We start from the raw sequence: 13,737 nt of genomic DNA on the forward strand, positions 1-13,737 counted from the left end.
ACATATATTACGTATTTTTTGATCGCAAAAATTGAAAAGTCTACAATGATGATACTGATAGTTATGTTAAAATAGAAATACTTCGACAAAGGAAAAAAAAAAAAAAGAAAAGCTCTTACCTTGCTCTTGTGAATATGTTGATGCTGATACTCGCTGTCGAATTCGGGCTCACTGAAATAACTTTGATCCTCCCAATGAGGTGGCAATCCTCCACCACCTGGTATACCCAATGGACCAGGCATTCCAGCGACTCCATCGGCACTTTCGAAAAGTTTTAACACGCTTCTATCCCTGATATCTCGTAGATGTAACCTACGGATCAATCGGATCAAATGTATATAACATATTACTTCTTTTTCTTTTTTATAAAATGAGGAGGAAAGACAGAAAAAAGAAAAAAGAAAAAAGAAAGAAAACAAAATTGTCAAATCGATAAGAACGATAAGATCGACAATTGAAAAATTATTTCATCGAGAGGATTTATTAACAAATAAATAAATAAGTAAATAAATAATAGGAATAAGAAAAGGTTGTGAAAATTTGGGTAATTAGTTTCTTACCTGTGATCTTCTAGCTCGTAGAAGACGTTCTTGTTACTATCGTGTATGTAAACCTTTACATGTGGACTGTCGAGATATTCCATAGTTAACTGTTTTGGAAAGCTTCTGACGAAGAGAGCCTTTACAGTGTCTATGCTGGTTATTTCGTTTGGGAGAAGTGCCCTCTTCGTCTCGTTCCTGTACTGTAGGAACACCAGTCCTGGGGAATCGTCAACAGAAACGAATCGTTCTATCAGTGAAAGCGTTTGTCCAAATGATCCGATATTAAAAAACATTTTCATTGTCATACCTATGTAGATATGTATTTATCAATGCGTAGTCAAATTTGTTATAAAAGTTAATACGTTCGTAACAAAAATTTGGAAGATTTTAAAATCATTCGTGTATCAGGATATAGGAGAAAAGATTTTTTTAATCGTTATAACGTTATGTAATTTTTTAATTATGTACATATATATATATATATATATGCATATATGTATGTAAGCATGTATTATTTTTGTATATCTACAATATACTTTTTCCAAATTTTATATTTTATTTTATTGTCCGATAATGAATTGTTAATTTGTATTAGAATATAGTTATTCATTTTTTCTTCTTTTCTTTTTCTTTTACATAAAGACAAGACAAAGGATTAGATTATAAAGAATGTTTAACGATTACATATTTAATCTAAATAATAATAATAATAATAATAATAATAACAACAAAATGTTTGATCTATCCCTGTACATACATACAAATCTACATAAGATGATTTGAAAGAAAAATAAACGAATAATAGTAATAAGTTTTATGCTCGTGGGTCGTGAGTTACCTAATGGTCGCTCCAAAGTTTTACTCGGAGTTCGGACAACGGGTAGGCTACTTCTTTGTTTTCCACCCCTTCGAAATCCAGTACTGGAGGTCTCAACTTCGGACATGATGCCTGGATCATCGTCGAATAGCATCGTTGACGAGGGTGGCGTGTAACCGCGCAGAAGAGGCGACTGAAAGACACAAACGACCCAAAATTATAATCTCGAACGAAAATCGACGTGATTATGAACTTTCTTTCGTTTTCTTTCGTCGTTAACTTCATTATTTATACGATAAAGAAGAACACAGAGTCTAAAAGTAATGAAAAATATTCTCGCATGCAACTCGTGCCACGTTGAGAGATGCTTGTGTATGTAAAAAGAAAATAAAAGGAATGACACCTATCGAGATCATTTAAACGAAAAAAAGGACGAAAACAACAACAACAACATCGAAATTACCTTTCTCTGGCGAGACTTGGTCCCCATCTGTAGCAGCAGCAGGTACACGGAAACGGAAACACACATACAAGTGAACCAGTTAGAGTAATGTAAAAAATACAAGATGGATCAAAGGTAATGAAATGCGAGCAAAAGTCCTTTCAGGTGATTTTGACAAAAATGAATTATTACTTTTCGAGACACTTTTCAAAATTATACTTAAAACCTTGCAGCTTGTTCGCAAATCCATTTCGTAAGTCGAAAGCAAAATTGAGGAAAAGAAAATAATCTCTAAGTAGTCTCTGGAAAAAGAGTATAAACTGATTTTAAAAATCGTTTAGGTACTTTTCTTGATCCACCTAGAGACTTTTGGCTCACCTTATATATAGTAAAAAAATATAATCTTGCAAAAAACATTCTTTTTCCAATCTTTTTCTTTTTTTTTTTTTTTCTTTCTTTTTCTTTTTTCGTCGAGACAAATAGAGATATTGAAAGAAGAGATAGTTTGAAAAATTGACAAAAATATTATTGGAAGTAATAAAGTTGGCAAGACAGGCTCGAGCATGGGGATTAAAATTATGAATTGATGGAAAAATAGTTAGAGAGTAATTAAGAAAAAATTCATAGAGTAATTAAGAAAGAATTCATTCATCAATCTTATATATATATATATATATATATAAAATTAAAAAATGGGACATATAAATAATAATATATTTATACGTACGTATGAAATACGGGTTCCTTAGCGCAAACGAGAGAGAGTCTTTTAATTGAGAAATATTCGCAAAGGAAAGACGAGAAGATTTTGTCTCTTTCTTGTGACAAAGACGAACACGAGAATGTATATGTATGCGTTCGTGCGTGTGTGTATATAGTTAATTAACTGCTTCCCTTCGTTAGGCTCCTCCTTTCCTTCTTTGTGCATATATATAGATATAGGCACATATACATATACACATATATATATGTGTATGTGTATATGTATATATATTTTATCGTGCAACCTCGTAAACGCGCCTCTCTTTCGTCTTTCCTCGATCCGTATATATAATACGAAGTATGTACATATATCATTATTTCTTTTCTCTTTTTCCTTCCTTTCCATTCTTTTTTTTTTTTTTAACCTTTTGCACCATGAGATCATCGGCTACGTTCCAATTCATTCAATTAATCCGATCAATCATTTAAAAATTGTTGAGAGAAAAGATCTCGAATAATTATTAGTAATAACTGACGTATAATATTTTGTTACTATTAAATCGTTTGTATCTTTGTGCAATATTATTTTTTCTCCACGTACGATAATATTACATTACACAACATCAGCCACATTTAATAATCATAATCATAATAATAATAATAATAATAATAATAATAATAATAATAAAAATTAGTTGAACAATACATTCTTTCGAAATAAAACAACAAGTAGGTAAACGTTATACTCGATATCCACGAGAATTATTTTAAGATGCAAAAGATTAAAAAAGGAAACAGGAGAAGCAAAAAACAAACAAACAAACAAACAAACAAACAAAGACAGAGAAAAAACGAATTATAACATTCCGTCCCGAGGAATGCGACAAATATAAAATAAAATAGAAGGAGAATGAAGAAGAAAGGAGAAATAACAAAGAAGTAAATAAACAAAGAACAAACGAACGAACGAACGAACAAACAAACAAACAAACAAACAAACCAATAAATAAATAAATAAATAAATAAATAAATAAATAAATAAATAAACAGAAAATAGAAATACGATGCAGGATGCTATTTATGTGCGCAAAGATTCACCTCGAGATCCATGGTGCCGTATTGGCTGTGAGGTGGTGGCAAGTGACGGGGATGAAGGGGGTGTAACTGTTGGCCCCCGGCGTTGAACTGCTGATGATGAAGAGAGGGTTGATGATCGCCACCAAGGGTGTGCCTTCTCGGCTCGTCCCTCGAACGACTTCCACCACCACCACCACCACCCGAACCGGCCCTTCCTCCTCCACCTCCGATCTCGTTTCCTCCAACACCACCACCCCCAACGACTCCACCACCGATCCCAACGCCAACCACACCGATTCCTCCACCTCCTCCTCCTCCTCCGCCACCTCCTCCGCCACCACCTCCTCCTCCTCCCACTCCTCCGCCTCCAGCACCCCCGCCGATGCTACCGCCGCCTCCACCACCTCCACCACCTCCGCCGATGCTCCGTCTACCCGGCGTAAGAGTAAGCTCGTTCGAGCCGACTTCACCCTCCACCCTGCCGGATCCACCTGGAAAATTTATTGACAATTTTCTTTAATACGATATACCGTTATAATTCCTTCTCTTTTTCCTTTCTCTCTCTCTCTTTTTTTTTTTTTTTTTTTTTAATTATTATTATATAATTATTATTCGTGCTTTATTAATAATTATTCATACTTCTTCTTGTATATCTCTTGTACTCTGTATTTCTTTATATTATTTATATTTGTATACGTTTTATTATTAAGAAGAAAAGAAAAAGGAAAGGATGGGAAATTAAAAGGGAAAGGTTTATTTTAATTGTCTCGGGAATGAGCAATCGATTTCTTTTTTTTCTTTTTTTTTTTTTTAATCATCTAAGAACGTTTGGTCCAACCAGCAGTTATTCATAGAACTGACATCATCGTTCTATGGAGTATGTCGTATAAAAGCTTTTATAGTATTGAAGTTTTTTGTAAAAAGCGACTGACACAAAAGGAATTATAGTTTGTCGATCTATTTTTTCTAAAACTAGAACGAATGTTGAACGAGACTAAAGAGAGAGAGAGAGAGAGAGGGAAAGAGGAGGGAGAGAAGAAAAGAAGGAGAGAGAGAGAGAAAGAGAGAGAGAGAGAGAGTAATACGTTCGCGTGAAAATAGCCGGAAATAGTTATGTGCTGGTAATGGTGCGAAAAGCTTCCAGAGCTACTTCTCAACACCAAAAATAATCCTACTTGTCTGTTAGATATATGAATGTATTTTTCTTTTTTTTTCTCGATTACTAATAGACACCCACATCATCAGAATTCTTTTTCCATAAAATACATTTGAAATAACAATTTCAAATGTATATATATATATATTTTTTTTGATTATTGAGATTCAACTAGGTACCAATAAATCATTAAACTTCGTTGATTTATCATCAAGGCGTCTAAATGATCGTTTCAACGTCATTGAAATTTCTTTTTTTAAATTACTATCAACTCTGCTCGAGTCTTTTTACCATGATCATTATAGATCATGGTATCAACTACTTTAATTTATTTTGTAGATTATCACAGTCTAATAAAATTGTTATTAAAATCATTTTCGATTCGCGCATCATTCGAAAATGATTATTTATACCTAACGATTTCATTTTTGCTCTTTTTATATGAATTATTAGACGCAACCCAGATCGTTAGAATTTTCTTTTTCACGCGATTATTTTAATAAGACGATTTTTCTCTGATAATGTCAAACGAGAGAGAGAGAGAGAGAGAGAGAGTAGAAACCAGAAAGCGTCGAATTGTCGTAGCTTGAAAATGTGCACGGAAATAGGTCGGTTGTTCGCGAACGACATGGTCAAAGGGGACCGAAGAGTTAGCTCGCTACTGAGCTAACGAAGGAAAGAGAGAGAGACGAAGAGAGAGAGAGAGAGAGAGAGAGAGAGAGAGAAGAGGAAGGCAACTTCTGCTCGGCATGGCGTTGTCGAGTCTATCGTCCAATTAATGACGAGACTCGAATTCTGGTACACCAGAGAGAACGTTGGCCAAAGTGCGACGTATCTCTGGACCGTAGTTTCCTATGCATGCTTTGCGGATTTCAAGTAGAATGATTTAGTCAGTAATCTAACGTTTAAAGCGACGATGACGTGTATATATATATATATATATATATATATATATATATATATTATATGTCATATGATTTTGTGAATACACTTTTTATTTTTCCATTTACACATTGATCTTTCCACTATACGGTTGATAAGGATAAAAGAAGAAAAGAGAAAGAAAATATCAACATACAGTATTCACGCACTATTATAATTAATTTTGTGATAGCGTATAAAATTCTATAACTTTGAAAGTACGTATTGTACTTATAACGTTATAAGTAATAATATAAAATAGAAAATATAAAGACATAACGATGTAATAGTTAAGTAATATTTAATTATACCGTCTATTATATTATAAAGTGCACTCTTATAGTATTGAAATATATTGTTAGTGTATATTATAATCTAATAGTATACTATAACGGTATCAATTATAATGTGACATTAATACTTTTAGACTTTTTTTTTTAAATACACAAAAAGAAAAAGAATCGATTGATGAAGTTTTAAATCAATGACTTAAATAGGCTAATATATTGATTATATATGCAATCAATAATGCTTTTATTCAATTTTCTTCTTTTTTCTTTTTCTATCTCTTTCTTTTTCAACAAGACTCGATGACAATGATATTATTTATATATTACTATCAATGCGATAGGAAATATACTATATTTCTACGTGTCAGACGCAACAGTCATTCGTTATTGCGATAATAAATACAAACGTTCAGTAAAAGGTTTCTCTCTTATCCAAATTAAACAAAATCTATCTTTATCTCGCTTTTTCACTTTCTCTCTCTTTTTATCTCGATCTTTTATATCGTTCAATATTTCTACGTATCGTACGTTTAATCTCTTTATCACGTTTACATCGTTCTACGTTTGGACACATCTTAAACGTCCTCCTTTTGATCAATATTTCGATATATTCAACGATACAATTACATTCGGATTTAATGAAAAGTAACAAATCAAAACGTGTGCACGATTTTAAGAAAGAGAGAAATGCATTAACTGCGAGGATCGCAAAATTAATTAGAAGAAAAAAAAAAAAAAATAAACGAACGAACGAAAAATAGAACAAGAAAGAAAGAATAGATTTCACGAACTTGATCTTTTGAAAAAAATTTGAAATTAGAGTTTGTTAAATTCGCTTAGAAAGACATTTAGAGAAAAAAAAAAAAAAGATAAAAAAAGAATTAGATTCCACTACCTTTCAATCGATTGTTCCCGGTCGTTTCACTAAAAACTCCTAGTTTAGTTATTTAACAGGAACATGTCAGTCATCAGGATTAGAAAAGTTTAAAAATGGAAAAGAATTAAATTTTACACTGTCTTTCAATCAATCGTATCACTGGAACTTTAGCATGGTTTCATAATTTTTTTCTTTTTACTTCTTTCGCATGGTCATTCGGTAAAAAAAAAAAAAAAAAAAAAAAAAAAAAAAAAAAAAAACGATGTTAGAAGGGAGAGAAAAGAAAACGAAAAAAAAGAAGAAACGAAAGAAAAGCGCCAGCAAAAAAAAAGAAAATTACAGAACTCTCAGAAAACTTATGAACGTCGACGGAGTTTCGTATAATACACCAAAGTAGAAAATAGCACTCTATATTATAGTTAACGTTTAGTCAGACTGGTGACCGAACGAGGGCACGATGCGTACTGCGAGAGTAAAGTTTATTTTCAGAGACGTGAACGCGTGCTAGCGTCAGAAATCTAATCTATCGGTCGGAAATTCGAACGATAACGATGGAAGAGAGAGAGAGAGAGAAAGAGAGAATGAGACGGAGACAGAGCTAGAGATATAGATATAGATAGATATAGAGATAGATAGATTGCTTGAGAGAGAGAGAGAGAGAGAGAGAGAGAGAGAAAGAATGAAGCAGAGAGCATAGATTGCTTGAGAATGAGTGAGAGAGAGAGAGAGGGAGTGAGAGAGAGAGAGAGAGAGAGAGGAATATAGCGATGGCAATGGCCGTTTCGAACCGATCGATTCTGAACGAGCTGTCCGCGATTAGGTTGATATCTCGAGGGATAGTAAATCCTGGACAAACTGTTGCGCAGAACGTTCCGTTCTTAAGTACATGAACGATGCATGCTCTCGAACGGATTGAGTATCCTCTTGGAATGGTCGTCTTTAAATAGACGTAAGGAGTATCATCGTCTCTCTCTCTCTCTCTCTCTCTCTCTCTCTCTCTCTTTCTTTTTCTTTTTCTCTCTCTTTCTCTCTACACTAACGCTTAAGGAAATCTTAGAAGAGTGCATGGTTAGGTTCGATGTACGCAACACAACCAACGACCCTGATCGTGATCGTGATCGTGATCGTGATCGTGATCGTAATAGTGATCGTGATCGAGTCAATGACACATACATGCGTGCATACTTACATACGTATATATATATATATATATATATATATATATATATTGATATTACGAAGGTATATCGATCTTAAAACGAAGCCTTAATAGTTTAATGCATTTGTCAAATTTGAGCAAGGATAAAAAATGAACGAGGTCAGCAGGAAGGGGTTGGGTGGGGTGAAAAGTTACTAAATGATTTTTAAAATCAATTAATCATTTTACTAGACCATGCGGAATCGACTAAGTGCTAAGCTCGTAGTTCTATAATACGAAACAAAAGTTAGCAGGACAGGACGCGGAAAGGAGTAATTGATGTTTTTAAATGACCCAGAAACTTTTAGTACATTCTGTATAACGAATACGACTTTATAATTATGTTATACATTGAAATAACGCGTTAATCAATAGATTTTCCTTCGCATACATCTCCATTCTTCGTTTATCATTTTTATCGATGATTAATTATGGGAACTATTGTTATGCGTGATGGTATTAGAATCGATAGTTTTAATTAAGAGTTAATGCGTCAGATTCTTTTCTACATTTTTTACACTCTTCTAAGTACATATTAAAAAAAAAAAAAAAAAAAGAGAAAGAGAAGAAAATGATTAGAACGAAATAAAGAATCAGAAACGATCCTACCAGACTGATATTTTCCTACGTAAACGTTGTAAACGTTTCGTAGAGATTTTTCTTGAATATTTCAACGTTACGAAAGGTCGATAAAAATTGATCAAGGGATTAATTAAAGTAGGATATGATATTTTTTTAAAAAACTATATCGACAGACAGAGAGAACAAGAGAGAAAGAGAGAGAGATTAATGAAACACATCGTCGAGTGCATGCACCGAATCGACTTTGCAAAAAAAAATATATATATATACCAAAAAACAAACAAAAAAAAATAGGGGAGGGGCGAGAAGAAGTCGATAGCCGATTAAGCAGCTATTTGTGCACGTTCCGAGAACGACTACGAGGGCTTTCTTTATTCCAACGTTATAAAGAGAGAGAGAGAGAGAGAGAGAGAAAGAGAGAGAAAAAGATAGATAGAGAGAGAAAGAAAGAGAGAGAGAGAGAGAAAGAGAGAGCTTAGGAACAATGGGTGAAGGGTAGGGCAGAATCGTGCGAGCGAATGAGAGAAGGTAAAAAGAGAAAGAGAGAGAGAGAGAGAGAGAAAAGGAAGAAAGAAAAAGAAAGAGAGAAGCCTCCAGAGAGGAGGTTGGCCATCGTCGACGTTGCATACATACATAGCCAGGCCCATTCCTTTAATTTCACCCTTCTGCAAACCCTCGACCAATGTCGTCCTCGTCTCTCACATTCACCGCATCACTCGAGTTTCCATCATTTCTCAGTTTCGAATGAAGAAAGAGAGAAGAAAAAAGGAAGAAAAAAAAAAGAAAAAGAAAAATATATATATATATATACATGTATGTATGCAAGAGGGAAGTTACTACCCCTCGAAGGATTTTATTTATTTTTTTTTTCTTTCTTTTTTTTTTTTTTTTTAAATTTTCTTCATTCCCAATATCAATGACGATATCGATCAGCGATATCATAAGATGATATCGCTTATTATTACTACTCTTGCCACGCTTTTACTTTTGTTGATCGTTTATTTTTTTAATCCTCTATTTTGATCATTGTTTGTTATTATTTGTCGTCGTTGTTGCATCGTTACTGCTTGAGAAAGATTCACTAATAGCAGATAGATAGATAGATAGATAGATAGATAGATAGATAGACAGACGGACAGACAGACACACGCATAGGTACACAGATTCACAGGAAAGACAGACACAGACAGACACACAGATACGAACACAGACGGACACACAGAACGAGGAAGTAAATCGACGTTCCGGAAAACGGAAGAGCGGAAGAGACGAACGCGTCATCGATCGGCCAGTGCAAGCGACTAGCCGACGTGCGACGGAAGCGAATAACCGAGAGGGTCTGATCGATTCGTTCGTTGCCATAAAACAACGCGACAAAAGGGGGATGAATTAATTAATTTTTACTTTCTTTTTTTTTCGGCAAGATTTTCCTCGCTTCACTGTCTCATTTCCTCCCTTCTTCTTCTGTCTCACTCTTTCTCCCTCTCTGTCTCTCTCTCTCTCTCTCTCTCTTTCTCACACAGCCACTCTCTTTCTCTCTTTTTTTCAATTATAAGATACGACAAATATATTTCGAGATGATCCATATCAACGATCATCGTCCATTAAGATTCTCGTAAAACTTTCTCTCCGTCTGTCTACCTTTTTGTTCTCTTTCTCTTTCTTTTCCCCTCGTCGCTACGTCCATGAGTATCTAGGAATATTTAAGGAAGTCGTGCAACAGTCGAGAGACAATGAATTATTAACTAAACGGAACTATAAAACGTTCCCGGCGTTTCTAACACGTGGTGATATTTTGTTAAAGAAGAATACGCGCGTCTTTTTACGAGTTTAGGTAAGGCGTTTAGGAGAAAAAGGAAGATGAAGAAGATGAAGAAGAAGAAGAAGAAATGTTGAAAGAATGAATCTCTCTCTCTCTCTCTCTCTCTCTCTCTCTCTCTCTCTCTCTCTCTCTCTCTCTCTCTCTCTCTCTCTCTCTCTCTCTCTCTCTCTCTCTCTCTCTCTCTCGAGGAAGTCGAAAGAAAAGTCCGTGTAGTAACCGTGACATTGAAAGGTGTCTCAAAGCGAGCGCCATTAATTCGCCTCGCTAAATCTATTCGTTCTGAATCGATTCAAAGAGATAGAGAGAAAAAATAGATAGATAGATAGATAGATAGATAGATAGATAGATAGATAGATAATACAGACAGACAAACAGATGTATGGACAAAGATAGACAGACAGAGACAGAGATAGAGACAGACAGACAGCCAGACAGCCAGACAACCAGACAGACAGAAAGAAAGAAAAAAGACAGAAAACGTCTCAAAAAACGAATCTCGTTACTTACGTCATTTCCTTGTTGAACGAACGATTAAGAGGCACTACCAACCAGGATATCTCGAGAACCGTTTCTCTTCTACCAAAGAGAGAGAGAGAGAGAGAGAGAGAGAGAGAGAGAGAAAAAAGGAAAGGAGAGAAGAAAATTAAAAAAAAAAAAGGAAAAAAAAGGAAGGAAGAAAAAAAAAAGAAGCGCGAACGGAAAAAACTCTCTTCACTGTATCCAGCGCGAGGGTGTAAAAGTTTTTTTTAACGATAAGATAGAGAAAGAACGAACGCGTGCGAGACGACCGTCCGTCGCGACCGCCGCCACCACCGCCACCGCCGCCACCGCCATTGCCACCGCCTCCACCACCACCACCACCAACACCACCACCACCACCAACACCAGTACCATCGCTATCGTCGAACACCACCACCACCACCACCGCTGAACACCACCGCCTCCGACGACGTCGCCACTATGCAAGAACCTTCTCTCCCCTCGTTCTCCACCATCACCACCACCACCACCAGCAGCAGCAGCAGCAGCACCACCACCACCACCACCACCACCACCACCACCACCACCACCACCATCACCACTACCTCCACCATCATCACTATCAACCACCACCACTACTATCGTCATACCAGCTTTCTCTCTCTTTCTCTCTCTCTCTCTCTCCTTCTCCTTCTCCTTCTCCTCTTTCTCTTTCTCTTTCTCCTTCTCCTTCTCCTCCTCCTTTTCCTCTTCCGTCTCTCGAAACTCATCTATTGTCCGTCTCGAGCCCACGAGATCGAGCATGCGCCGTTATACCTCTCGCATGCTAGGGGAACAGCCGACGCCGACGCCGACGCCGGACGTCGACGCCGACGCCAACGACCATGCTTTTATAATCAATATCGGTAGTCGGAGAATTTGTGCTCGTGATTCTCTCTCTCTCTCTCTCTCTCTCTCTCTCTCTCTCTTTCTTCTTGTCTCTCTTGCTCTCTCTTTTTTCTTTTTCTTGCTTTCTTGCTTCCCTTTATTCTAATATTTAGGACGAGAATATACAGAGAATGCACTTCCTTTTCTTTCTTTGACTTCTCCACCTTCCCTCTCGCGTGTACCGTCTTTTAATTCGTTTTAAATAATTAACTTATAAACGATAATCCGGTTTAAAAGAAAATGATGGGGATAAATAAAAAAAGATCGATGAATGATTTCTTAGGAAAATTTCGATCGAAGCTACTAAACGTGGGATATTATTATTATATTATAAGAAAGATATTTTAATGATGAATCTTTAAATCGTAAGGAAACGAGCGAAATTTGAGAAGGAAGGGAGAAAGACGAGAACGAGGAGAAGGAGAAGCAGAAGGAGAAAGAGAAAGAGGTGGAGGTGGAGGTGGTGGAGGAGGAGGAGGTGGAGGAAGAGGAGGAAATTTCGATCGAGTCGATGCTCGCGCGCGTTTCCTTAGCTCGGCTCGATTCGGTTTAACTCGGTCCGATTCGGGTCTTCGACTTTACTCGACTCGACTCGATTCGACTCGACTCGACTCGACTCGACTCGACTCGATTCGATTCGCAATCACGAATAACTTCGTCGTATATCGTACCTCGCCGGAAACTGGCGATAGGGTGTGGCGTGTCTACCGTTTAAAAAGACTGCCACGCGGTCCGGCAAGTTTCCTCGAATGATCAACCGTGGCGCTAGCAACGCGCACGTTTCTAGAGACACGGCGCTGTCCCTTTAACTATGGCGACCTCTCTCGTTAAAAAATATAACTATTTTACGGATACCCTGACGCTTTTTATCCGGCGAGCTAATTTTTAGTTTTGAATTTTATTTAATTATATCCATTTAAATATACTATATTATAAATATATCAATATTATATACAAATAAATATTATCTGTAATGTCTCTAATAATATTAGTATTTTAGAGCCATCGGATGGTTAAACGAGAAATTACGTCGTACGACGATCAGCTGTTAAAAAAGAAAAAAAAAAAAAAAGAAATTAAAGAGATATCGAATCAATTACGCGAGGAATTCGATGCGTACGACGAGAAAAAAGGAAAATTTCTATAGGAAAAATCCAATTCTTCGAAGACGAAGTACATTGAGAAAAATTATTGGAATAAACTCGATAAGACGAATATCGAAAAACGCGTTAATAAATAATCATAAAGGTTCGAGAAATTACTGCAAATATTCGTGAGCGATTAAAGGTAAAATCGAAAGAAAACTATTTAATAGCAATGAATTAATTTGCATCGATCGTATTGAAAGAGGGAAAGTAATTATAGTAGTGTTGCTTTTCAACGAGAGTTACAGGTCGTTGATATCGGGAATAGAAACGTTCGAAGGGGATGAAATCCGAACTAGGGAGAGAAACCCGACAAACGTCTCGACGATTCTAAGGGTTAACCTCTCCTCTCTGACGCCTCTATTTAAACGAATAGAAGAGAGAAAATGTGACTGCCATTCGTAAGATTCGACTTTTTAATAAGATAAGAAAAGATAGAATACAGGGTGAGAAATAAGGGAGAGATGAAGATAGAGAAAGACTTACCGGTATCGTTGGACTGTCGACCTTTTCCATCTGGATTCCACTCTTCCTCTGTAAAAAGAAAAAAGAACAAAAAAACGAATATAGATAAAATTTACGAAATCGTAAAAGAAGATAATTTTATAATAGGATCCTATCGATATTTTTCTACTATATTTCTACGCACCCTAATATTTTAAGGGAACGAAAAATAAACTCTAGAAAGATTTATCTCGTTTAGTGTATCTCACAGATCTTATTATTTTATTTTTGTTTATTTTCTCCTTGTTTTTTTTT

At 35.8% G+C, this 13,737-nt stretch overlaps 2 protein-coding genes across 15 annotated transcripts in view; both read right to left on the reverse strand.

Annotated features, from left to right (window-relative positions):
- The window catches only part of LOC122634567 (coiled-coil domain-containing protein CG32809), a 54,689-nt gene extending 50,813 nt beyond the window's left edge, over window positions 1-3,876 (reverse strand). For 12 of the 14 annotated variants that reach the window (XM_043823642.1, XM_043823634.1, XM_043823632.1 and 9 more), the window contains exons 1-5: window positions 3,602-3,876; window positions 1,823-1,849; window positions 1,381-1,552; window positions 561-771; window positions 120-312 (exon numbers count right to left, since the gene is read on the reverse strand). In XM_043823642.1, the coding sequence (XP_043679577.1) occupies window positions 120-312; window positions 561-771; window positions 1,381-1,552; window positions 1,823-1,849; window positions 3,602-3,613 (615 nt within the window). In that variant the 5' untranslated portion in view covers window positions 3,614-3,876. The remainder of the gene's footprint in view (window positions 1-119; window positions 313-560; window positions 772-1,380; window positions 1,553-1,822; window positions 1,850-3,601) is intronic. The other 2 variants (XM_043823633.1, XM_043823636.1) reach the window with 2 other exon arrangements.
- LOC122634711 overlaps window positions 3,836-13,737 on the reverse strand; it is a gene marked incomplete at its 3' end in the record, with an annotated part of 52,082 nt that continues 42,180 nt past the window's right edge. Inside the window, exons 3-4 of the mRNA XM_043823918.1 lie at window positions 13,465-13,512; window positions 3,836-4,071 (exon numbers count right to left, since the gene is read on the reverse strand). Of these exons, the coding sequence (XP_043679853.1) occupies window positions 3,836-4,071; window positions 13,465-13,512 (284 nt within the window). The remainder of the gene's footprint in view (window positions 4,072-13,464; window positions 13,513-13,737) is intronic.

The sequence above is a fragment of the Vespula pensylvanica genome, chromosome 15 (assembly GCF_014466175.1).
Source record: "Vespula pensylvanica isolate Volc-1 chromosome 15, ASM1446617v1, whole genome shotgun sequence".
In the NCBI taxonomy this organism is placed as follows: Eukaryota; Metazoa; Arthropoda; class Insecta; order Hymenoptera; family Vespidae; genus Vespula; species Vespula pensylvanica.